The sequence below is a fragment of the Phoca vitulina genome, unplaced genomic scaffold (genome assembly GCF_004348235.1).
Source record: "Phoca vitulina isolate PV1807 unplaced genomic scaffold, GSC_HSeal_1.0 scaffold14, whole genome shotgun sequence".
Taxonomy (NCBI): domain Eukaryota; kingdom Metazoa; phylum Chordata; class Mammalia; order Carnivora; family Phocidae; genus Phoca; species Phoca vitulina.
In genome coordinates, this window is record NW_022589717.1 from 38,096,738 (window position 1) to 38,124,558 (window position 27,821).

General features: G+C 40.0%; 1 protein-coding gene across 1 annotated transcript in view; it reads right to left on the bottom strand.

The window, feature by feature from the left end:
* Positions 1 to 1,255: 1,255 nt before the first annotated feature.
* The window catches only part of MARCHF1 (membrane associated ring-CH-type finger 1), an 860,279-nt gene continuing 833,713 nt past the window's right edge, over positions 1,256 to 27,821 (bottom strand). The window contains exons 6-7 of the mRNA XM_032413136.1: positions 14,625 to 14,772; positions 1,256 to 3,875 (exon numbers count right to left, since the gene is read on the bottom strand). Coding sequence (XP_032269027.1) covers positions 3,577 to 3,875; positions 14,625 to 14,772 — 447 coding nt within the window. The 3' untranslated portion in view covers positions 1,256 to 3,576. The remainder of the gene's footprint in view (positions 3,876 to 14,624; positions 14,773 to 27,821) is intronic.

Below are 27,821 nucleotides of genomic sequence, written 5' to 3' on the forward strand. Positions count from 1 at the left end.
GTAAACTGTCAGGTGAATGCAGTAATCTTTCCCATCTCACCCCCTTGACAATTAGAGTGTCTTAATGATGTCATTGCTCTAATGAGCTAATTTTCCAGCCAAACAATAGATTAGTTTTAGGGGTATCTAAGGACCTTTTGCAAAACGAGATAAATTCGGCTGTCTGGGACAGTAATCACATGTAATAGCAGCTCAGAGTGAGATTTAATCCTGGGACATTTTGAGAGACTCCTTCAGTATATACCTATCTTCAGTTTCTTCATTGCTGTATCCCAGGTTTATTGGATCATTTTTGCTTTGATTTTTTTTTTTTCATTTTTGTTTTGCTTGTGTTTGTTCTTAAGCTTAATTGCCTTTTGGACTTCACTTTAAAGAAAAAAACACTGGGATTTCATTCCTTTACAATTCAGTCTTTGATACAATAAAAGTGAGAGTTCTTTTAAAAATTAATGGCATAAATGTCTGTGGTTTATGGTGTTGGTACTACCAGATGCATGATTATAAAAAGCCAGGGTTTTTAACAGAATTGCGTTGTTCATTCTTCAATTTCAGTCCTTTGATTCATTTCCATTTTACTTCTTACGTGAGCAGGTAAACATGCTTCAAAAAAAATTGTCCTTCTGGAGAGTAGTTTTTGAAGGGTATGTCCAGTCCACAAAAGTATTGTCACAAAGCCAAATCCTTTCATTGAAAGGGCAGTTGCCACACAAATAGGAAAGAAAATCAATATTAGGTTTTAAATGCACATCATTATTTCCAATGGTTTGAACCACGAACAGCCATTGCAGGAAAACTTTTTATAAAAGATTTAAATTCAGGAGTTCAGGGTTTGGAAAGGGCAGAAGAATAGCAGAATAAAAAGCTGACTTTTAACCTGCTAGGGAGCTATATTATTTTCTCATTACAAGAAAGTCAAAGCCTGTACAAGTTAATTTTGAGAATTTATGTATCGTATTAAAACACCGTGTCATATTTTAGGGTTAAGACAGTAATGCTTATCTTTACTTTTCATTCTAGAAATGTTTTCTTAGTGTTAAGTGTAGCCTTTAATAAACAAGGCCTACTTTAGCCAATCATCTCCCACTGAGAAATGAGCTATGCACTTACCTATCTTGCTTAGGTCTGTCCAGAATTTAAACAGTATTTTTGGTGGTAATTAAGGTAAATAATCCTTTTCCTTTCAGAGCAAACAAAAGAGAAATCAAGATTTCATTGCTTGCTGGTGACAGATTACCCCCCCCCCCCCCCCCCAGGAATATTTGTAAACAACACGTTTCCATTGCTAAGCTCTGGGAAAAATGGGTTAGTAAAAAGCTTAGGAAAATTAACAAAAATTGAATCAAGGTTAATCTATTGGGTGAGGTGCTATGGTTAAATCACCCAAAGCTTAGCTATTCATGAATATTTATCTAAAACCTTTAAAATGGAAATTTAAGAGGAAGTTAATACAAAGTTTAGTTTGTTTAAGGTTCATAGATTTTTTATTACAAGTATGTCCTTAGTTGTGCAGAAATTATGGTACACTTTAGTTACTTCAGCTTTGTTTTCCCTGTGCCTTTAGTCCATACCCTCCACAAGTTTTAAGAAAGATGAGTTTTAAACCTTTTGTTTCCTGACTGGCCAAAAACCTTAATGTTTTTCTCATGTACACACATGAAATCATACACACACATCACACACACACACACACACACACACACACAAAGTTGACATTGTATACCTTTTCTTTATTTCTAGGAATTGGGACTATTTGGACTCATTGTCAGCCACTACTAATATTCATATCTTTCTCCACATTAAAAGGTTATTTCCTTTTCCTTTTTTCTATGATAATCCATGAAGAACAAGCACACTGATAATTACAAAGTGCATCAATGTGATACCCGGGTTTGTGCAATGCAATACCCATGCTTTGGTTCTTAGGGCCATCATGGTTGCCTTTTCACAATAATAAATATGACAGCTAACAACAACAACAACAAATCACCTTTTTAAATGTGAGACATCTTTCTTTCATGGGTCACTAACTCTATAATCATTAATCTAGCTCACTGCAGTAACATTCACGCTTCAGTTTTACATGAATATGCAAAGAACACAATAATCAACTGAACTGCCAAACCTAAACAACTCAATTTATTACTTATCACAAAATCTGTTGAATATCTTTACTTCCCAGCTGAGCAAGGGAAATACTGTCAGCTTTTTAAAATAGTCTAAGTGCTTAGTCATAACTATTCATCTGTCAAGTTAGATACCACATGTGGATTAAAGAAAAAAAAAAGCCTTACACATTTGACTTAACAATAATATTTAATTTTTGTTTCCCTAGCATATGTGCTTCATAGTGGCAAACAAGTTAATTTCAGAACTTTGCCACATGTAGATCATTTTATCTTTCTATACTTTCATTTTTTTCACCATCTAGAGAAATGGTAAGTTCACCTAACTCTTTAACCAACCACATTATTTAACTTGATTAATTTAGTGCTGTATAAAACTGTAACATTCGTGAGACTTTGAATAAAAGAATGGATTGAGCTGCTGTTGTGAAATACTCAATGGAGCAGAGGCTCTGCCTTTAATTTTAGGGCCTGTGCTAAACAATATGATTAATTCAAATTAAGATACGCTGTAAAGATCAAATACATACTGGATTTTTAATTGTGGTTCATAAACGATGTAAAATACCTTAATTTTTAATATTCATGACATTGAACTAATCTGATACATAGTGTTAAATGAAATATGAAAATTTCACTTATTTTTACTTTTTCTAATGGGGCTACTGGAAAATTTTAAATGTAGGCATGTGGCTTGCATTTGTGGCTCACATTATATTTCTGTTGGGCAACACTGTTTTACGGGGACCAGATAAAATATAGGACCTGATAGTTGATTTCAGCTTCAGTGGGTATTTAACAGCACTAATTACACCCAAAAACTCTGAAAATCTGTTCATGATTTGAACATAATTCTAAATATTAATATCTTCAAATGTGTATTGCATCTATTTTAAAAACATGCATCTGGTAAAACAACTGGACTCCACGATAGCCATAAAAATCTGTTAGCTGTCAAAGTATGAATATCAAAATATGCATCCTCCAAGTTTGCTTCTGATATGACTTAAGGACAATGCAGACGATTTCGAGCTTAAAACCTAGTATGTTTCTTATTTCCAGATGAGACAGTTAACATGACGAGGCCTTAGAAGCAACACACATTGCAGTTCAAGTCTGTATTCTGGAACTTTCTCCTGTGAAGACGTGTGTGTCCATTCAGGCTTTCGTCACTGCCTACGAGCATTCCTTGCTCCAGTCGTTCTTAATTGTCTCAGAAATCACTCTCTAGCAAACTTCACATTTCCGTATCACACTCTGGATGGACTGCTTCATGGGATCCTGGTCATTTGGTGTTGTTTTGGTCCTTTGCTTTTGAGCAAAGTAAGGAAAAATGAGTCCGTAGGAGAAAGAGAAGATAAAGGGAGTGAATACTTCAGGATCACTTCGGTCATGTGTAGTGGCTAAGGGCTAGAAAGGTTCTCCTCAGTGCAGGAAGTCCCCGCCGGTCCCGTCACACCGGTACCACCTCAGGGGGGCCGGCGTCTGCAGCCGGCAGGGAAGCGGCACCCGTCTGTGACACAGGCACCACCACGGCGTCCTTGATGTCCATGTTTGCAGGACACGAGAAGTTCTTCTCCTGCTTCTTGGCAGTGTCTGGGCAGTTCTGCACAAAGATCACACGGTTGTAGGCCTTCAGCCTGCGCCATAACTGAACGTAGACTTTACACTGTACGTACATGAAGACCAGACCTCCCGTGAAGCCAATGGCCACCACAACCAGTTTTGTCCAAAATGGCCATTCAAGGACACCTTTGAAGTAAAAAAGAGAGAAAGTTACCACCAAGTTGTTATCAGTGGGTTTGGTAATTTTTTTCTATGACTCCTTCAAAAGACCATGCCTGCCTGCCAACTTTCATAGATAAGGAATCTGTTGTTAACGGGCAGTGAAAATTATAACCAGAATTGCTTAATTCCTTTCAACTCTTAAATGTACTGTTAAAATTGTACATGAAGAAAAACTTATCTACCACTATAATGATCTTATTTCTCCTAGCATCAAGTACCTACCATGGTTATCAGATGATATTGGACTTTTGACACTTTGACATTTATTGCTTAGAGCTAAATCTTTAAGGAAAGATAGTGAACCTACTAAGTGAAAGAATCAGTTTTAAATCCTTTTAAGAAGATAAAGTAATTGGTACTTCTATAGGATTGTACATACAGGTCCCCCCTCCCACCCTCATTCCCTTTAAAATTAAAAGGAAAAAAAAAAGTAAAAGAAAGAAGCTGCCACATCTCACCAAAGAGAGACAGAATTCCTGAGTAAAGACGTGCATAAAATTTAGTCCTTTAGTCATTTTTGTTTCGTAAATCTTCTTGTCACTGAGAACCACCACTTTCTTAGATATCGGTGTTTTCTCTTAATTTGTACCATCATAACTAGAAATTGGCTTTCACAATTTTAAAACTTGCACAAGAGTTTCTGTAACTATAACAATATTTAGGCCACACATGATTATGAATGTTAAATACATGATGGTCAAGAGTCCATCTCTTGCCAACACCAGGATGGTCTGGAGGATGGCTGTCTGCATTCCTGTGAAAGTCTGTCCAGTAAATGAGCTGGACCGGGAAGAGTGGTTAGAAATCACAGTTTATGGAAGTCTATGATTCTACTTTGGGTTTTATTTACTTTTCCTTATAACAATGAATGGAGTTATAGGACATGTCCTACCTATATTTTGTAACAGTGATATTTGCTTTATGCTTCTGTAAGAAAACAGACACTAGACTTGTTTAGCTTCCTACCTTAGTTCTATTTATGCAAGGAGAACAATCATCTGACATACAGACTCGGGGTAGACCAGTGGTTCCCAAGGGTAGTGGTTCTCAGGGTAGACCACTGTTTTTTTCCCCAGGGGCCATGTGGTAATATCTGGAGATTTTATTGTTATACCTGGTGTTGGAGTGTGGGGTCCTACTGACTTTTAGTAAATAGATGCCAGGGATGCTGTGTAAACATCCTGCAGTGTATAGGATAGCACTCCCCAACAAAGAATTATCCAGTCCAAAATGCCAATAGTGCTGAGGGTGAGAATTCTTGTAGGAGACAATCACTTAAGCCTCTTTATTAGGAAATTTGTAGGGAGGATTCAATATACAAATCAGGTATCTTGGAGTTCTCCAAATTTAGGATTTTTGCTCTTGGCTACTCTAGTGATCAGTAGTTTCTTGTGTTTGGAATGTTTTAACCACAGACAAGCTGGAGAAAACATGTACTTTATCTCCCATTTTGGGGGGAGAAGTCCCCATGAATTACATCTAACTTTCCCCTCAGTCTGCTAAATCATACTACCAGCTGTTCTTAGTAAGTGCCTGAAGGTTTTCCATTTCTGAAGTTTTGTTCATGATATTTCTTCTCTCTGGGTTTTGCTTCCCTGTTTCTGCAGGTCTACCTGTCCCACAAAAGCCAGCTCAGGAAGATTTTCCAGCTGGAATACATTTTACCACTTTTCTAGTTTCATGTTATTTCTTCCACTTGTGGCGTGAGTTAACTTTCTAACAAGTTATTTTTACTTTGTTACACCATAATCGTGACAAGCACAGAATTTATGTCTGATTGGTCCTTGTTTTCCACAGTGCCTTGCTCAGTAGATATTTCAAAGATGAATAAAGCTTTTGAATTTCCAAGTTGGATTGCTTTGCCTCAGTCTTTTCAATATAACCGGAGGTACCAGCCTTTCTTCACTTGTCCACAAAGCTATGCTTTCATGAATGGATGATCTGAAGAAGACTCCACTCTTGCCCCACCTCTCCTTCCTGAAATAGTGACCAGAACCAAGAATGTACCTGAAAATCTGGGCCAGGAGTGACGAGCCATTTTCTGTGCCACTTCTGGAAGAGAGTTTGATACTTCCACTTTCTTTCACAAGGTTCTCCAAGTCGATTTCTTCTCCTCCAATCATTCTTCCTTCATATGTCTGGGAAGTCAAGGCCCTCCATATATTCCCTGACAAAGTTTAGAGTACAGAGTATCTCCCTGCTCCACATCAGAAGCCCTTTGGGTGCAAACCCATTGTTCACATGACCATCTTCTCTCGGAGACAGCCTGATCTTTCTCTTTGCCTTTGACTAAGTGGGCAAGATTTTTATTTTCTATAAAGATATTATTGAGCAGTTGTATGATTTTACCTTGGAAAACTCACTGTAAGGATGTCGTGAGACGAGATGCTAACACATGGGGCTAAGTGGATTTCTGAGAATGTTTCCATTGGTAAGCTATGTTTACCTCCTTATTATTGAGACTCAGAAAATTGTCTTCGTACTCAACCTTGTTGGACTAGTTCTATGCTGTCTTCTGTAAAGAAGAAAGAATGTCCACAATAAGGAAGGGTGGTAGAAAAGAGAAGGCACAAAATCTTGTTCCTTGTGGATCCTTTGTGTAAACAAGGAATTCTTTGTCCTCACTGAAGCTGGAACCTGAACTTGGAAATGCCAAGAGCACAAAGTTGTTTCTACTGGCCCAGTTTGGAAGAGGAATTTGGATAATCCAACTTGAGGCAATTCTCCCACCTGTTCATTTCTCTGAAGCCCAAGGATTGTATGTACTTCTTCCTTTGTGCTTGGGATCTTTCTTCAGGAGTTTCTGTAGGTTTAGGAATAAACTGTCTGCATCCCTTCTTCCTAAACACTAATGGGAAACACTGCTTAGAAATTCTTGGGCAGGAATTGAAGGAGTTTGGAGGAGCAGGTATTCTGTCCACAAGCATTTTTTCTTTTCTTTTCTTTTCTTTTCTTTTCTTTTCTTTTCTTTTAAGATTTTATTTGTCAGAGAGAGAGAGAGCACAAGCAGGGGGAGCGGCAGGCAGAGGGAGAGGGAGAAGCAGACCCTCCACTGAGCAGGGAGCCCGATGCGGGGTTCCATCCCAGGACCCTGGGATCCTGACCTGAGCTGTAGGCAGACGCTTAACCGACTGAGCCACTCAGGCGCCCCTGTCCACAACCATTTTCTAAGGAAATAGAAGTCTTCTCTTGTCCCTGCTAATAGATAAATTTGACTCATTCACTGTTCATATTGTCATGCCAATCCTACATGAACGGGCAATAAATTTTCAAGCAGTCTCAACATATGATTAAATTCTTCCAGGCCTCCTTTCTATAATTGCGTGTATATGATGCAGTCCTGGAGGGCTGCACTATCTTCCGTGCTGTCCCCAATCAGCATGCCAATAGGTTTTCTGTGAAAGGCTTAAGATGGTCTGTAGATTTGTCCTGTGATAGGATATTGAAGACTTCATAAAGAAGAGTTAGATGAATCAGAATGCCACATTATGTCTGCCTGAATGTGTAGTCTACAAGAGCCACAGAAATCAGCCCACAATTTGTAGGGAAATTTATATTTAAAGAGCAAGTAAAAGTACTTTAGACAAAGAAAAACAAATGCACCTTTCAGCTCATCATAGGCTCTTGGGATTCTGAGTCTGTGCAAGATTTTTCTAGCAAGCCAGAGAGGAAAACTGGGGACTCCAGGTAAAAGTAACCGGTTACAGAACTTGAATAAAAAAATAAAAATGAATGAAAGAATACAATTTGTAAATTGTTTTTTTCACATAAAAAATTCTTCCAGATATTCCTCACTGCATTTTCCGTTGGGAATGGGTAAGGAGACATGGACTGGGACTATTTAAGGGCATTTCGCCTTCAGGAACCTGAGACTAGAGTTTATTGATAAACAGGACCCCTGCCACCGACCGTCACTTCTCTCCTTTACAATCACTATTTCTTCATCTTCACTCCTAGGAGCCCCCTCCTTCCTGGCTAAGAAATACCCAAATCCCAGATAAATTTTTACTCAATTTCTTTGCAGACCAAACCCCAATAGGATATCCCTTATTATGGTTAATGGCTTCTCAAAGGCTGTTTTCCCATGTAAAATCCCCACTCATTCTTGAGGATTATGGTTTTTGTTTTTTTTTTTAAGTAGCCCAACATGGGACTCGAACTCACCACAACTCTGAGAGCAAGACCTGAGCCGAGTTCAAGAGTCAGACGCTCAACAGACTGAGCCACCCAGGCGCCCTGAGGATTATGGGTTTTATTCCTAACAATCAGCCACTTCAGTCTTTACATCTTCATCCATCCTAATTCGGGTAGCTGTTTCATTTCCTTGAGGTATTGAGAGCCTGTTATCTGGCGTTCTCTTTGGTCTCCGTTCCCTCATCTTTGGTAGCTTGTTCAAAAATACTCCCATTTGGCTCATGCCTTCCTGTAACCGGGTCCTTTGGTTTCCATCCCCTCTCTCCTTGACTCTGGCTGTGGCCACACACGACTTGTTTGGGCCGATAGAACAACAAATACAACACAACAGAAACTTCAAAAGTGTTCCCACTGTGTGTGTGGTTTGCTCTCTTGCTACTTTTTAAACCCTAATTGCCACGTGAAGAAGGCAGGGCCATCAAGCCTTGTGTGATGACAACACAGCTCAGTTGTTGTGTCATCCAGCCGAGAGCGTGCCTGCGGCCAGACAGGCAGAGGAGGCCAGTCTCGATACAACAGTCAGCCCATGCACCAGCTGTTGGCAGCCACGGGGTGAACCTGCAGACAGCAGCCAGTCTGGCCCCGGCCAGAAGAAATGCCCAACTGATCTGCAGAATTTAGGAGGGAAATAAATGCGTGTGGTTTGAAGTCAGGAAGTTTGGGGGTGGTTTGTTATACAGCAAACGATAACTGATCTATCAGTTAAAAATGAAGGCAATAGTATTTACCTCACTAGGTTGTTCGTGTGGATTAAATGAATAGTTCTTGACATAGAAAGTGCAATGTAAATGTAGGTTATTGTTGCTTTCTGAGTGATTTATCACTCGTATCTTTGGCTGATCTGAGTTGTAGATCAAAGCTTTCCCTGGTGCCTCTAACTAAGACCTTTCTAACTTCAATGGGCTTCAACCTTTGGATGTCCCATCTGGACTCCGGGCAATGAAAACCTCCGGAACCAGGAGAGAAGAAAGTCCAGTCCGCCACCAGCCAGGCCACTGTATTCAGTCAGCACTACACCCCCTTACCCTGTGGCTCTGGGCATCCTTCCCAGTTGGTAATTCCCTTCATGGAGAAAAGCTCAGAAATCTCACCGAAAATCAACTAAAAGGTCCTGAAATGTTTAAGTGGCAACTATGTGTATTATTTGTTAGGGAACATTGATGCCACACTTTCAGACTACAAGGACAATGGTTTGTAAACTAGGATGTATTCACTTTCAGACTCAGACTCATTTACTTTCTAGCTATATTGTTTCTCAGAAAATATATTTCCCAGCTCTCTCCACTGGAGGAACACACGCAAGGTCACCTGTAACATCTTGCTTCTTTGTTTTCTCTTTAAGTCAAATTGGGTAAACCAACAATCTCCCAGGTGAGTGTGTATAATAAAGCTGCAGATGAGGCAAATTACTTCCTTCCTCATCTTTAAAATAGTGATCTCTAAAATCTCTTACAGCTTTTAAATTGGAATTCTCAGAGTATTCTGCTTATCTTATGTAGCACATCATGTAACTGGAGACACCTGGAGTGTGTCTAAAAAGACTTTTAAACAGCAGAAGAGAACCTGTCTCATTTAACAGCTGCAGGGACAATATATATTTAGAAAAAGCATCTCATTGGTAAGTTGGGATATTTTTGGCTGGGTGCTTAGGTTATGCAGAGTTATAAAATGTGTTCGTGTAAGGGTGTGTGTGAGCGGTGGGGCTAGGGAGGCGGTTTTCTCCTTTTGTCCTGTTTGCTTCTCTCTGGTTGCATAAATTATTAAAAAAAAAAAACTGTTTCACATATTTGTAACATGTTCCTTAACTTGTTTAATGGTAATATTCACCGTGAGTAGAGACAAATACATACATATATATAAATATGAATATATAGAACAAAAATATATAAATATATATAAATTATACAAATATATATGTGCAGTATTTGTATAAACACAGTATTTCAGTTTATTTGATACAAGGTCAAGTTCATGGTGTCTTTGAAAAAATGAATCAGAAAGAACCTGTCAAGGGTATTCAGTCCAACTTCGTTTTACCAATGAGGAATTTGAGCATCAGAGTGGTTATTTTATTCAAGGTAACTAGTCCGTGACCAAGGCAGAACTAGACCCTGGCCTTCTGACAAGGAGCTCAAGTCAGTGTTTATCATATTTAGCTTAACAATAACAGCACACATAATTACATTAAGGAATGTAAGGAATGCTTAAACAACAGTGCTCAAAAGGAAAACATTATATGGATTGCTGGGAAGTGATTTTTAACACCTACTTGCAGCAGATGTTAACAGCGAAGGAGTATGGCACTAGCCATAGTTCTCCTCTGCTGGGGTCAGCCAGAGCTAGCAATGTTTTTGAACCTCTACCATTACTAAATGCTTGCTGAATAATGAAGCATGGCCCTTGCCCTGGAGTTACTTAGAGGCTCACAAGTGAGTCAGGCATATGAAAAAAGCAATTTGTTATGCTAGTCCCTTGTGGTGTATACATTTAAATAGTCCTGGGGCAACATTAAAATCTGTACTGCCATATGATTTCATTTATATGTGGAATCTACAAAACAAAACAAACAAAAAAACAGAAATAGACTTATAAATACAGAAAACAAACTGTGATTGCCAGAGGGACAAGTTCGGAGAAAGTTGAAGTAGGTGAGGGGAGGTTTGAACTCTCAGGTCTACGTAAGTCATGGGGATGGAAAGTACAGCGTAGGAATTACAGTCAGTAATAGAGTAATAATAGCTTTATATGGTGACGGATGGCAACTGTCCTTAACTGTGGTGAGCCTTTTGTAATGTATAGAACTGTCTAATCACTCTGTCGTACGCCTGAAACATATTATATGGCAGCTATACTTACATTAACAACCAATCTGCACCTACAGTCTCCCCAATAGTATACATTGTTGTGTTTTCTTGGTCTGTATTTTTGTGTTTTGTTTTTAACACACAAATAGTATACTGGAGCATTTTTCTAGTGTATGTAAAGATAAGGCAGGAAGAGCATTGCTCCCCCAAATTAGAGTTAGCGATGGGTAATCGAGGGTGTTAAAGTTTCAAGTACCGAGACTCTGATTTTTTATTTTTTATTTTTTTGTCATTACAGGTGATAGAAAAGTGAGAGAGCTGTCTGGAGCAGCAGGCTCATTTAGTCTAAAAGAACAACCATTAAAAACACAGGAAGAATTTTTTTTTCTCTCCAGCATTGTTATTACAATTCAAAGAATTTTGCTGTTTTATATTCAATCTCAGTTTGGGCTAAAGAAGGACAATTTGTTCCTCTTCAAATGTTTTTGAAGGTTTTCAAGGCGATTGAAAATATTTTGACTTTTAAATTAAGCAGTTTTTTCAAATTTTAAAAAGTAAATTCAGGCTCAGCACTCACGGTCCCAGTGCCAAAGGGAGATGAACATAATCCCAACTGATACAGATGCCCACACTACCCATAAATGTGTGCTTTGATAAGTCAGGCTTTAAATACAATTTGGACGTAAGTACAGACGATTCCCTTTGCGGAAGTCACTATAGTTTCCACCGGAAATTACCCGAGTTAGGAGCTGTCCCACTGGCCAGTGGCTCTGTAGGGATAGTCATGGGCACTGCTTTCTGAGAAATACTCTTCCTGATTCAAAAGCTCTGAACACCAAAGATAAAAGTTATCTCATTTTCACTTGCTTTTAAGAAACTGAAAATAATTTTTTAAAGTGTATAGTAGAAAGCTGACCTTTATATATATATATAAAGCCAACCTTTGATTATCATTCAAGCTTTTCTTTTGGGAAATCTGACTGAGGGGACTGAGTGACAATTCATTGGGAGACTCTGATCTGAAATCCTGCATCCACCCAGAACTGAGAAATGAAAAAACAAAAACATTTTGAAGAAAAATTCTAAAAGAAAGATAAAAGGTAGGAAAGTGTGGGTGTGAGGCATTCACGCTTCATCATTCCTTCTGCAACGTTGACTGGGCCACTTGCCCCAGTGTTTGGCGGTGATTACATTACTGAGCATGGGTTAAAGGTGGGCAGAAGTTAAGAAAGTCCAGTAAAGAAGCTGTTGCAGTTTTCAAGTAAAAGGATAGTTTGCACACAGATGAGAGCAGTGGGAAAGGAGAGCCATGGACAGATTCCAGAGGCCTATGAGGTAGAATAATAGGATCTGGTGATTGACTGAAGGCGGAAGTGGGGGAGAGGGAGATGAGGAATGAAAACCCAAATGGGTTTGGGAACCGATGTTAATAACGCCTCTCCCACAGGTGTTAGGGTGGTCAGTGGTAGATTATGAGTTTGGACACACTAAGTTTGGGGTGCTTGGAAGACCTTTAAATGGAGAGGTTCAGGAGGCAGATGCATGATGTGGAGTGCAGTACGAGCTGGAGATAAATCTGTAATATATATAGTAATAATATATATTATTATTACTTGGCTTGGCTATCAGCATGGAAATGACAACTGAAGATGTGGGTATCCAGGGGACTAGAGAATGAGCAGGCAGAGTGACATAAATGGAAGGAAGCTTGGGGCCATGGGTTTCTTGGATTCTGGAGACTCTGGTGGCTGAAGTTGAGATAGTCATGTTCATTGTAGGATAAATGATCCCTATTCACTCACATGTCTCAGAAGTGGGATTGAGTAACTGAATATAAGAAAGGGGTTCTGAACTGTCTACATATGAAGGACAAAAGATTGCTTCTTGTTATGTCTAGGACAGGTGCCTTTAATCTTTCTTCCCTGGCATGTGGCTAGAGAAGACCAGAAGGAGCCCTGCAGGCTGGTACGGCCGGACCACATCAGCGTGACCGCTGGGAGAAGGCAAGGCTACACTGGGGCCGACTTAGGATTCTCAAACACTGAACTCTCAATCAGACATCTAAAGCTATGAAGTCTCTGGCTGTCGGATCTGCCCTCGATCACTAGGAAAACACTTGAGTCCTAAGATCCTACACTGGGTGTGCTGAGGTGGGGCTGGTGGTGGGGCGTTATCTTTGTTTTTCTATACGTACATGACTGCTGTGTTTATGGCACACTTTCTGTTACTTAGCTTGGGCTGGTACCTGTAACTATAGGGGACGTGGGTTAAAAAAAGGGGGGAGGGGTCCTATCCTCAGGGAACTTATTTAATAGGAATGTAATAGACATTTTTAATCCAGTATCTCAGGACTAATGCAGAATGTAGTTGTAAACAGTCTAGTTTGGTATTAATTGTAAATTGTAGATGTCAATGTAATATTGAACTGAAAAACAAGCAAACCTCGCCACACCTGTTTTTCTAGCTTTTACTCTCATTCAGAAGAGGAGAGCGAGAACTGTAATTCTGTCACCCATCTCCTTCCCCACCCCGACACACACACACACACACACACACACACACACAGCGAGAACTGTAATTCTGTCACCCACCTCCCCCACCCTGACACACACTCTCTCTCTCTCAATACATAAACCACATCCCCGCGCATCCGACGGGACGGGTCCTCAGTCCCTTCATCCCACGCGGCTTCTCCAGCGTCCAGGAGAGCGCTTGCCGGTGCTCACTGCTGCCACCATGCGGGCAAGCGTGAGAATGGAACATCCGTCCCTTCTGCTGTTACTGAATCCAAAGAAATGCAGAACAAAACTTTCCCTATTAATATTCTTTTCCTTCTTCATTCTTTCCCTCACTTCCTCTCCCTTATTTCCTGTCGTCTTTTTCTTTTTTCAGTTTCTTTTTTTTTGAGGGACGTAGACATCTTTTAGAACACTACAAACATAGTGTTAACATCTGAACAATTTCTCTTTTTAAATTCACCAGTGGCCTAATATTGTGGGATTTTTTGGGGGGTAGGGGTTATTTTCTCACTTTTTTACCAGCTTTGATTTAGGCCACAGGCAGACAGATAGAGCCTGATGAGAAATGGAGCTGAGTACCTTCAGAAGTGAAGATAAACCACCTATTTTTCCCTCTGCTTTAAATAAATTACCCATTTCAGATGTAAGACTCTGCTTTAATGATTTTTAAATGACTTTCTTTGCAGACTTGACATCATCTTTCACAATTAAACTTAGCATGGCTAAAATTTCAAGCCATAGTGTTAAACTACTCAATCAAATTATATGGTACTAATTAATAAGCTACAACACATTCTTTACTAGAGTATCATCTTACTCATGTTTTAAAAGAAGCAACAACTGCAGTGAATTAAATAAAATGAAAAAACCTTCCACGTTCACAACTGTTTGTCTTTTCACATCAGGCAGAACAGGATCCCTACTCAGCTCCTGAAAAGCCTGAAGTGATGTGTGACATCTCTATATTTGTCCCTACTAAGGTTTAATGGACAATCAATCTCGCATCTCAGCCGGGGAGCCCTAGATATTCGATCCGAGTATTTATAACATAATTGGAGAAGACTTAATTGCCGGTACTTGTTTTTGCTGATATATCACACATGAAGACCCAATAGGGAAATAGTTTCCCCACCCACCTCTAGTGTGGTCAGAGAATCCAAGAGGAGAAAAAAAAAGAGAGAGAGACGTGCTCTTACCATTATCGTTGCCTTGCTTGATTTCCTCCGCTGTCCGATCTATTAATACATACAAAGACCAAACCACACAGGTGATGGCGATTACGTGGAATGTGACAGAGCAGAATATTTTCCTCCTTTCGCTCGTGGTCATCTGTAGTTTCTCCCACTGCAATCATAAATGAATCACACAATGCTGAGTTTCTAGCTAGGGAAATTTGCTCCCCATTTATATCCCAGACATAGACAATGAATAGAGGAAAAACATAAAATATCCACAATTTCACATGACACAACAACATTCAAATAAGTCTTTGTGTTGGGAAAGATACGGAATCATAACCCCTGGAGTTATATATAACTTAAATAGGTATTAAAATGAAAAGAAATATTTTCCTATTCTCCAAACAAATTAAATCAAATAATTTCTGTTTTGCTAGCCTGTAGTTTCCTTGGGATAGTTTTACTGTTGTACAATTTTTAGAAATTTTAGAAAACATTTCCTTTCAGGTTTCTGCATTTCACTTCTTTGTGGTACTAGATTATAAGTAGTAATAAGTAATCTCTTCTTGGATGAATACTTAACCGGATACAGTGTTGCATTCTTGAATGTACATTAACAAGTGTTTGAATGGCTGAATGATATCTGATGAGAGAAAGTCACCATCTGCTCACAGCCCTTGTCCTAGAGAACACATTTTAGCATCTGGGCAATGGGAGAAAAGTATCCTTTCAAGCACAGTCTTGATTTGCTGCTACCATTACTCTCAAAAATCACTCTCCTTTGGTCACACTCCTCAGAAAGTAGAGGCTGCTCCCTCCTGGGAGAGGAAGAGGGCCGCAGTTTTTACAGTAGTGAGTTAAGGTTTTTTATGAGGGAATATGTGTTTATTTATTTTGGAGAAACAGACTCTCAAAATTTGGATGCCTTGCCAGCCACGGTACCGCTTCATTTCTCTGTTAGGAATTCTGTGTTTAGTTTTCTTTGCACTATTTCTAAAGGAAAATCAAATCACTGTGATCTTATTGGAGGTGAACTGCTGTGCCAGACTTTCAAGAAACCATGATATTTTCCATTCTTATTATGCTCTCGCTAAAGCAAAATCTTTAGAACTTCAGAGGACCCCATTCCTTTCCCACCCATCCCCACATATAATTCCATGTACAATTCAGTCGAAGGTGAGGGCATACGTTCGTGCTCCGTAAGTCCTGGCTCGGCCACCCGCGTGGAGACATGGGTGAAATTGTTTAACTTCTCTGGGCCAGTTGCCTCATCTCCATAAGATGCTGATTGCGGCAGAGGCTGTGACAGAGAGGTTTGGGAGGAGGATACATTCTTCCCTTTTTCCTTTACCAACAGACTCATTCTGTGAGGGGTGACATCGTGCCCAGCTAAAAGCTGCTTTCCAACCTTTCCTGGCAGAGGTGGGCAATGGCTGGTTTCCGCCAATGAGCTGAGATAGCTATCGACTGGGGTATCGAGTTTTTGTCTTCCTGGCACAGTAGCTGCCCCTTCTTCCTTCCCTTCATTTTCTCTTCTTTGCTATCTGGAATTCATAATTAACGGTAGGAGTCCCAACAGCCATCTTGCAACCTCAAGGAAAAGTCTTGAGAATTGGAGAGACCTCAGTCCAACAAACAATGGCTCATCTCTGGATGCCCACTTACATGCGAGGAAAATAAAGCCCTGTCTGACGGAGCCATTGTTTCTCAGGACTCTGCTACTTGCTGTCAAATACAATTCCTGATAAAAGAATTAAATGGATACTTCCTAACTTCCCTTCCAGTCTGACGATTAAGATCCTATAATTTCATTTGTAAGAAGGCCCAATACTTAATGTCTGATCAGGATGCTCCAGAAAGTTTGGTAAAGACTTTAGAGAAATAAAGGTTTCATTTCCAAACACGATCCATTCCCCTCCTACTGGCTAGTCAACAACACAGTTTTCCTTGTAAGGGGCTCTTAGAGCCAATTAAAAATTTCACACTTCATCTTGTACTTTCTTTTTCCTTAAACTATATTTTATATATTATTCCAAATAAATAATGGAGAAATTGTGGTAATGTGGCTCTGAGAAAACCAGGTGCTTCAATCTAGGATCTATTTTTAATTAATCAACATTGAACCGAAGATTTTAGTATGTGTATCTTGGCTTTTATCAAAAGTTCACGCCATATCTGGGAAAGATTGATTTTTAAAATTCCATTTTGTCATTGATTCATTGTCATGTTCATCTGAATAGCCTGTATAATTATAAAATAGAATATTATCACTTGGCAATAGCATTTTGTGATTTAATAACTTGTGAATTACCTTTATGGCCAATGTGACCAAATAAAAAATGCAAGATGGTGCAGAAAAGTGGTTTTACAAGTTCAAATTTCCTAAATGTTCCAAGTGGATGAAAATACCTACAGTAAACAGAATATCCAGACCAAATCAACCATCATTTGCAGAAAAAGAACCTTAAGAATTGTGTCTTCTTAAATCTAAGGAGCATTTTGATGGAGTGGCTGAAACACATTTTTCAAATGTAATGAGCCTCAAAGAAAGAAATATCCATGGGGCTGACAGGGATGGACCAAGCCATTTGTAAAGCCTCCTTCTGCTTCCAGACAATAAAATCTCCTATGTTGTCACTTCCTGAACTCAGTCGCATTTTAAGGGGGAAGTGAAGTGTAAAGGGACCATCAGACTCTCTTGCTTTCCCTTATAAATTCTTACAGGGACTATTTGGGAATTCAAGAGACAGCACACAGGTAAATGCAATGCCACAGTGCCCTCTCCCTAATGATTACATTACTGCACCCAATATTCAGCACAGAGTGCCAACAGCAATCCGTGCATTTTGTAAAATGTTCATCCATCTCCGCGTGTTTTCACGCTTATATCCAAAGTTTGAATACATTTTGCAAGACTTCACGCTGAGGAATGGATAGAAAAGGCAAGGATAGAAATCATATTTTAACAAAGCTGCCATGAAGGGGCTCTGATTTAATATTTGGAATGCTGAAATTTAAATACCACTTCACCAAAGCTTTTGGGACAGGAAAGTGATAAGCTGTCCAGATGCACACAGCCTTTGTGCTCCCCTGTCCAGTTTTACGAAGCAGTGTATGCTGAGGTCCCCGCGAGCCCGGGTGCGATGTTTACCGTTGGGATCTCTCCGAAGGGAGATGGGAGAGACAAGAACTTCCCCGGGTCAGGTGTCAGGTTGGCCCCCGCTCAGCAGCAGGGTCGGCCTCACCTGCGCCCTTGTTCCAGATGCGAATTCTCACACTCCACTTAGGAGAGGACTCTGTGTTGGCTTTGCCCGTGGGCACACAGAAAATATCAGCCCTTGCTCCGTCTCTGATGACACACAGCTCTCTGGCGACGGCGCAGCCTCACTTTCGCCTTGCCACAGCAGGGCAGCGGGCCATTGCCTTTCTTCTTCGGATTATTCAGGCTCCAGTCAAATATCCGTCCCCAAGTCCCTCAGTTTTAAGAGAACACATGTGGGGGCGCCTGGGTGGCTCAGTCATTAAGCATCTGCCTTCAGCTCAGGTCATGATCCCAGGGTCCTGGGATCGAGCCCCCCATCGGGCTCCCTGCTCCTTGAGAAGCCCGCTTCTCACTCTCCCTCTGCCTGCCACTCTGCCTACTTGTGCTCTCTCTCTCTCTGTCAAATAAATAAATAAAATCTTAAAAAAAAAAAAAGAGGACACGTGTGTCTCCAAGCTGACTCAAGGAAGCTGGTGGAACTGAGAAGCTGGCAGCTCCCTTTCCCCGCCCTGAGGGGCAAGGGACAGCCATGCACCACACCACCCCACTTTCTACAAACCTTTATGCTGCCCCCATCCGTCTGCAAGGCCTCTTTTACTCTTTCAAAATGGGAGATAAGCTAATGGGGGCCAAACCAGTTTCACAAAATCTTAGCACCTTCTACATGGATGGTTTTGGACCTTGCTGTAGGCTTTACAATCTCTGGGTCTTTGGTACCTGTTTTATTGTTCTTGCCCTTTGGTGCCTTACTGAAAGCCCTCAACAATAGAAAGAATTGAGCAGAACTCTGTTATTCACTTAGAAATATACAACTCGATTTTTTTCTGAGGACTTCCAAATTGGAGTATAAATTGATGCAAAGATTGTTTCCGTGAAATTTTCCATTCGTGCTAGCTAAATCTAACTGTGCAGGTTTTCTAGTTTCAATTACTTGTATTTGTATTCTGTCCTAAAATACAATTTAAGAAATACCGTCCAATAAGAATGTTTTTTTAAATCTTCCTGTCAGTGAAGAATAAAGGCAGTTCATTTGCACAATATCAAAATACACGGGCTGGGGACTGCTTTACTAATTCCACTTCCTTTGCTTCCTTGACATAGTTCCAACTACATTTTCTAACTTTCTTAACGGCCTTAAAACCAGAATGATCAGCAAATCTACTGAATGATGGAGCAAATAACTACCACCAGGTGGCACGAGGACCATACCGTAGGAGTAACCAAGACTATTTTCCCTGCCTAGAGCCAGACTCAGGAGCTCCCAGCCAGCCAGCTGTGCAGCTCTTCCTAGTCATTTCAGCAACCAGCATAAATGCAAAACCACACCTAATTGTCCCTCCCTGTCATAACACTTAAAATATTCTGAATCTACTTATCATATGGTAGAATTTTACTGCATGTGCGTGAAAATAATATCCGGGACAGCACATCTAAAATTAGATTTTTATTTTTTTTTTATCTGCATGCTTTAGTAAGATGTATTGTGCCCGAGGATAGTAAGTAAACCCTACAAAAGTTCTGAGGTTTACAATATTGGTGAAGTTTCTAGAGGGCCCACTGGCGTGGGGGCAGTAGTTTTTTGTTTTTTTTAATTGAAGAATAGTTGACACACGTTACATTAGTTCGAGGTGTACAACATAGTGAGTGATTCCCAAGTCTATACACTCCCCGCTGCTCACCACAAGTGTAGCTACCATCTGTCACCCTACAACACCATTGTGATGCCATTGACTATATTCCCTTCGATCCCGGTGACTTAGTCGTCCCATAACTGAAAGCCTGTACATCCCACACCCTGATCCCCAGCCCCTGTCCCCGCAACCATCAGTCTGTTCTCTGTATTTACGAATCTGTCTCCTGGGGCGGTGGTTCTTAAAAAGTGTTCCCCAAGGGCGCCTGGGTGGCTCAGTTGGTTAAGCGACTGCCTTCAGCTCAAGTCATGATCCTGGAGTCCCAAGATCGAGTCCCACATCGGGCTCCCTGCTCAGCGGGGGGTCTGCTTCTCCCTCTGACCCTCTTCCTGCTCGTGCTCTCTGTCTCTCATTCTCTCTCTCTCAAATAAATAAAATAAAATCTAAAAAAAAAAAAAAAAGTGTTCCCCAAAAGCATCAGCTTGGGGCTTGTTGGTGTTAAATTAACGAAACAAGGAGGCCACTGGGCGGAGGCGGCTCTACTACCACGGCAGCCTACCTAAGCTAACCCAAATCTAAGCCTATACATGCCTGAAGGCTCAGCAATGGAAACCTCGGGATAACCAGTCACAAGCAGCCAACTAGACTTTGAGCTACAGCCAATCGAATGATTACCTTTCTTTGCTTCTGCACTTGCTCTATATAAGTCTCTCCCCTGGATCCTGTGGATAAAGAGCTCCCAACCATTTCTGGTTTTGTACTGCCTGATTCAAACTGAGTTTTGCTCAAATAAACTCTTAAAATTTTTAATATGCCGGAGTTGAGCTTTTAATGTTGGAAATGCAATATTTTGGGCCCCACACCAGACTTACTGAATCAGAAACTCTGGAGGTGGGGCCCTACAATCTGTGTTTTAACTAACCCTCAGGTGATTCTGATGCAAGGTAGATCTTGAGACGCACCTGCCTCATGACACTTGGCAGAGTCGTATGGTGACCTCAGTGAGTCTACCCTAGGAATAGCACTTGCCACTCCCTGTCATAAACTAATTAGTAGTCCGGGAAAGGGAAATCAACAGACCAGTTTGGTTACCTGGCTGTGATATAAATATTTCAAGCTGAATGAACAATTACAAAATCAGTGAATTTGTTTGAAATAAATTAATTCGGTGTTAGCTCATTAATCACTAAACTATTTCATTTTTAATTTTAATTTTCAAATTAGTGTTACGGTACATGAAAACATATTAAAATATAATTTTCTTAGTTAAAATTCAAATACTGTGGGAGAGAACCAAACAACAGACTCTTTACATTTATGAGGCATAACTCTTGAGACCTTAATGGATCCCCGAGTTCACAGATATGCCTTGGTAAATCATTTCTCTCTTAAAAATAGATTGAAGAACCCTGGAAAAAAACTGTGACCTCTTCAGGGGTTTAGTGATATATATTTTTAAAGATTTTATTTATTTATTTGTCAGAGAGAGAGAGAGCACAAACAGGGGGAGCGGCAGGCAGAGGTAGAAGTAGGCTCCCCGCTGAGCAAGGAGCCTGATGCGGGGCTCGATCCCAGGACCCTGGGATCATGACCGAACCAGGGGCAGATGCCCAACTGACTGAGCCACCCAGGCACCCCTCTTTTAGTGGTATTTACTATAAACCTGATGATAGATGGGAAACAAGACAACCAGAATGAGATGTGGAGGGTGGGTAGTTGGTTAAGCTCACTGATTAGTTAAGGGGCTCACTATCTGACAAAAGTCAGAAAGCGTCCATGATTCAAACTTGTCTCTCAACAGAATTACAAATAACCGTGTACGTGGATCTCCGGGCTTTCTTACAGAGAGCCCAAACCTCAAATGTTATATCCATAAATGTCCTGTGCGACTACTATAATCTCTTAAAATCATCCTTTCCCCCCCATAGTTCCCTCTTCCACTTTGGGTCCACTGACATGAATGATTTCACATCTTTTGTGCATGGTCCCATTTGAAGGCGCATTCTCTACTTTTGGTTGAGTGTAGCTCCTCTATGTCTCTTGACAACAGGACAAGAGGGATGGTCTTGTACTGCAAGAGGGGACCTATATCCAAAAAATCTGCAAGCACAAACAGTGATGAATGAACCATCCAAAACTCCAATCGAAATGCAAATACAGGATTAACAATTACCATGTTGGGATCATCGGAGCACATGTTGATTTATAGTTGGGGGAAACAGTCATGGATACCCAGGTTAGGTAAAGATAATACTGCAAGTAACTGGCAGTCTCTCTGAGAAATGGCTTATACATTTTTCCCACAAAGAGGAGGAACACCTGGGAATCTGAAATCAGTGGCTATATCTTGCTACCACTCAGTTTGTCTCCTTCAGTATTTAGAGTTACTGAATAATGGACATTACCTGAACATGGAGGGGAATAAAAGTAAAAATTATTCAGTTCTAGGAATCTTTTAAAATTACAAGTAGTTTTCAGACTTGGCTGTCTAACAGAATCCTCTGGGGAGCTAATGCCCAATCTCTACACCCAGGCTTGGCTGAATCCAGCACTGAGGAATGAGCTAGGCAGTTTCAAAGTTTACTGTGTTTGGGATTCAAGGGGTACTTGTTAAAAAAAACGAAGGTTCTGGGTTCAAATTCTGACTCTACCACTAAGTGCTGTGTGATCTTGGGTGAGTTATTTTAATTCTCTGTCCTTCCATTTCCTTTCCTGTAAATCGTGATAAGAACAGTACCTACTTTACAGAGTCAAGTTGAAGTGAGTTAATGCATATAAGGGCGGAGCAGTATCATGTACTTAACAAGAATTCAATAAATGTTAGTGACTATCATAACTTGGAACTTGCAGCACCATATCCAATTACACTTCAATTGTCTTTACCTTTTAGATTAACGCATCATGTTGATAACATAACAGAAAGATGAAGAACAGATGAGCTGGGATTTGTTCACACAGAATTAAGGCAGTCAAAGCCACCTATCCCCATCTATTTTCCAAGTACAAATAGGTTTTTTTTTTTTTCCTGAATAGTGAATCTCATAGCAGGGAAATACAGTCTGTTTTTGTTAACTATTTGTACAAAGAAGGGTAAGTGGATAATTTACTCTGCATAAACTTGGTAGAATCATTCAAAAGGCTGCACAACGGTAGCTTCTTTTCTGTTAGGATTAAAAAAAATATATCACCGGCTGTAATATATGCGTGCCCCAGTTAGTTTTCTTTCTTTTTGTTTGGAAATTCAATTCAAAATGTTATGTTAAGACTTCCCAAATAAATAACTGTTCTGGGTGACAGTTTTCATAAAAGGCTGAAGGGACTCAAACAGTCCAGATAAATGGAAAGCATTAATGTGGGTGTATGGATTATAATTATGTCTTTCCTGAGTAAAGGAGGACATGAGAGCCAGCCTGATAGGAAACATCCAGAAATATGCCCCAGGGCCTCTATTCTATCTTCGTGATTGCACAACCCAAAAGTTACCTGAGAATGGATAAGTGAAAGAAATAGCTTATTGTCCTCAAAAGGTAATTAACTTGGGTTTCTATACAAGATGACTCTTAACATTTGCTTTTCAAAAACAAACATTTTTTGAGGCCAACCGATACAATAGTACTTTATTGAGAAGAGTTGGTATGACTTTACAGTATTTTGGAAGCAGCCTAGTTGAGTAGAAGAGTAGAGGTGTTCTATCAGGGCAAATCCAACTTAGCACAAAAATCTAAGCATCCCAGAAATACCATTTTAAAGCTCTAGGAGAAGGTGCACTTATTTAAAGCAATAGTAGTAAAAATAAATTGTATCAATATGATTGTCACATTAGTTTACAATGTGAGTAATAAGTTACTAAGAAACATGCTGATGCAGAGAGATGTAAATTACCAGATGAGAAACTGTCCAAATGCAAAGACGCTAGTAGCATCAGAGGCCAAATGAACACAGAAAATGTTGGAAAGAACCAGGGGGAGCAGGGAGAGTTGGGGTAGGAGCAAGGGGTCCGAGTGGGAGGTGAGGAGCACAAAGTGCCAGTCAGGTCAAACAGGCAAGAAGCCACATGCTCAGAGAGGCTCTGGAATGAAGTCACTGAGAACACAGACTCTGGGGTTAGGCCAACCTGGATCAGAGCCACGGGCAGGAAGTCTCAACTGTCTGATGTGGGGCAAGTGACCTACCTCCTTAAGCTCCAGTTTCCTTGTGGGTAAAATTGGGATAATGATACTATTTCTTTTACAGCGTATTTGTTAGAATTATAGAAGATAACATCCATACATGGTTAACATTTAGTAAACCCTCAAGTAAGCCAGGGGCCCATACTGCTCTTGGGCCCATTGTGGGCTCAAAAACATTACTAGTTTTTGAATTCCTTGAAATGTAACAAACTCAGTTCGCCTTCGTTCCCACCACTCTCTTTGGTATATACCCCGCTTACCTGACTCATTTATATTACCTGCTTGCTGCCTGAGGGCAACTGAATTTGTGATCCTTGGAGTACTAACATCAATAACCAGTTTTTCAGAGATAGGAGCCATGAGGTAAAAAAACAGACATCCCGTGCTTTCAGAATCTTGGAAAGAGCTGAGGCTCTTAGGGGTGATTCAAGGGGTCTCAAGGGCCACTGAGTACTAAAAGATGCTCAGAGGGAACAGTCTGGAAGACCCAAGTTATTGTACTGATGTGCTGGAAGGCATTTATAGAAAACTTGTATGTGAGAATATCAATATTACAGGTATAAATAGTCTAAAAAGTTGTGGCCAGTAAATCCAAAGTTGCTAAAATATTTGAATAAAGCATATTAGATATATTACATTCAAACATATCAGGATTACAATGTTCTCTTTTTATAAAATGTATGTATATTACATAGTAAATGTATATCTACAAATACAGGAATTTGTTATATTAAACATTTTTTTCTTATAAACCTTTTCCTGATCTCCCATTGTTTGCTTTCAAGTAGTTCATGAGAAATGAGATTTCCTTCAAGTTTTGAGCAAGACATTTGTAGTGTAAGAAAAAAGATTTGCTGAGTGAAATCATCCACTAGATGGTGCAATGATATCACATATGAAGATGACTTGGGCGGGACAAAAAGAAAGAAATGGACAAGTAAGTCTGTCTAGAGGGGAGAGATACTATGTGGTACTCTCGCACATCAGCATTGGAGTTGATATGGTAACAGTTAAAATGGCAAATTCTGAGGCTCTGTCCCAGATCCATATGGGGGTACTTAGGAATCGGCATTCTTAATAATCACTCCAACTGATTTTTCTGTATGCTGAAGTTTGAAGATTACTTTTCTGAGGGAAGAAAAATTTAGGGAAACATTTTAGAGAGAATTTGTAATTTCTAATATTTTTTCACAAGAGTGAAAATATTTCCACTTCCGTGCCACCACCCTTACCCCCCAAAAAACTCACCTAAATCTGGATTGATTAGTATTGTCACGTAAGAACACAAATTACATACAGACTTAATAGATGCACTTAAACAAAATTTATTTTAAAATATTCAACCAATACTCGGTTGTCTGCTTCCTCTTCAAGTTCATGGTGAAAAATATCCTATGATACATTCAGGAAGAGATACCAGTATATTACCGCTCCAGGCTGCTGAGCGGGCAGATCTACGGTGTTGGGTCCGTGGGGATAGTTTATTATGGGCTGTGACTTCATAATGAAAACAAAGGGAGTAACTGGACCGCATTCCATAAAATGGCCTATTCCTCCTTGTCTACGGATTTAAGATCTTGCCTAGGACTCCTGGAATTGCCACTGCCATCTATGAGGTTCTTCCCTAGAAGAAATAAACACATCCCAGAAATATATATTCCTCATGTTTATTTATTTTGTGTCTCCCTTCTTTCCTCCTCAGTGATTATACATAGGCCAGTGCTCTTTCTTTGTACCTAAAATGATCATAGCTTTGCATTCTAAGAGAAAGTACCCATGCACGAAGCAGAATCATAGAGACTGGGAATATTGGAAGTCTTTTAAGAAGACCCAATTTTAACCCCTCATTTTCTACGTGGAGAGACTGAGGCCCAGAGAACTGAACTGATTTGCCCAGAGTAATACTCTAAGTGTATGTAGTTTGTTTGTTTTCCAAGCTCTATTGAGTAGTGGATTTTTTCAATCAGGAGCTAATTACTGAAGCATCACAATGTTTCAGATATTTTCTAGGTGCAAGGAACAAGATAAGCCAAATTCCTGTTTTCACGAAGTTTACATCAGCGTCATAATTGTGGAGCTTCGAGTATTAGAATGGGGCGCTGTATGATTGCCCATTGGACTTTGCTTTCATGAATGCATCTATCCTTCTCCCAACTGTCTTTTCACGCGCGCGCGCGCGCGCGCGTGTGTGTGTGTGTGTGTGAATGTATGTAGTTACCTTTCTAAAATATTCCTTTGGGTGGCAGCAAAGAAAAAGAGAGGTTTCTCCATGGAGTCTCCATTGTCCAATGTCAATTCTACTGACAACTCCTTGTCAATACTTATTTTTAGGACAAAAAAAAAATTCTTCATCCTATTTTCAACCTGCTTTAAGAGTAGTGTCACATCTGAACGCTGTGGTATAATGTGACTGGGTTGAGTTCTTACTGTTGGTGGTGGTGTTTTACTCTCACATAAACATTTGAAATAAATCTGATAAATAAATATATTTTATTCTACTCCAGCTTAAATGGCAGACAGTGAAGCTTTAATCTCTAACTATTGATTCACATTTTAGATATAATAACACAAGGATAACACAAATAAAATCAGTTTTATCAGTACTTTGACATCAAGCATAATTAGTTGGCTTACTATATTACCTTTAAACTTGTTTTGGCATTTTAGAGACTGAGCCTTTGCTAAGAGTTTTGTCCTAAAACTGAAGCCTTTTTATTAAATAGTGGAGTTCTTTGGAGTTTCTAGGGGTATATAAGTTCCCTAAATTGTATGTAAAATGTTGCATTTACTTTTCCTGGGGAGAGGTTCATACTTCTCATTGAATTCTCAGAGAGGTCTGAGACACTTTCCGGATTAAGAGCCCTTGCTTTAAACTGCTCTCCCTTTAATTGATTTAATAGTAACATATCCACTTCTTACAAAATAAGGAAGCACCGGACCAGGGAAGGGGGGGAGGAATCTCCAGAGGCTAGAAATGAAACTTAGGGTTGGGGAACGTGACATGTTTGGAAAACAACCACAACTGGCCAATTTCCTCATTTGTAGCACTTAGAATGGTTCTAAATCTCAAATGCTGATTCTCAGCCTACTGGTGGTGGGAGACAATGAGCAACGCTCGTTCCTGTTTACGTGGGAATGTTCAATTGTTCCCATATTTTGCCGTATAAGAAACACAACTGTGTCCCATCCTGCCATCCCCAAACCTTGTGTTCTTCCATTTAAGAAGAAGTTGCTTTCAACCAAGGAAAGCTTTTGGGTAGCCAAGCGTTTTATGTCAGTTTAGAGGACACCAAAAACAATTTGTTCTGGACCTCCCAGAGCTCTTGCCAAGAAATCTGTTTTGAGCAAGGATCCCTTATGTCTGATTACTCTCTCTGTGGAATTTCTTGAGACACAAGCAATACTTGTTCACATTCTAGAACAGATTCCATTTTTCTTCCTAGACTTAAGAGTGAAAAGTGAATACGAGAGGAATTCTTATTCAAAAGTTCTCATTTAATAGCCTGTCCTTTTTTCCTCCAGTCTCTTTGGAAGTCTAATAAAAATGGGGTTCTTGCTCCTCTCTCCCAGGTCCTTCATTCCCAGTCATTAAAATTCTGATAAAACATCTTTTTCCACAGCAGATTCAGTTGTCAATTTCTCTAATGCCACTGAATCCCTGCAAAGGGATAGGAATCAAATAGTAAGCCAATCTAATAGTATTCTACTAACTTGTCCTTATAAAAAACAAGAGGTGAGGGTCAGTTATCCACATTGAAAATGGAGCAGGAATGTTTAATATTCCCATTTAAACATCCCCCCCTTTTTTAAACATCCCCTTTCTATTAAAGATCATAAAATGCTTCCAATGCTTGAGCTGAGCGTGACAAAAGGGAAAGAGGGGAAGGTGAACTTCAGGTTATGTGAAAATTTACAGGGTTCTGTAAATAGAGATTTGTCTGAGGAAACTGCAAAGATTCAGAGCGTGAGCAAGAGGTGAAAAGGCAAGCAGTGAGGTGGGGAGAGTAGGCAGGACCAGATGATGAAAAGCCTTGAGTATCAACCCAAAGCCAGGGAATCTGGAGCCCAAGATCGACATGGATTAATGTGTGGGGAAAAGTAGCAGATGTTCTTCCCAGATTTCCTTCATGGAATTTGTTCAAAAGAAATCTCA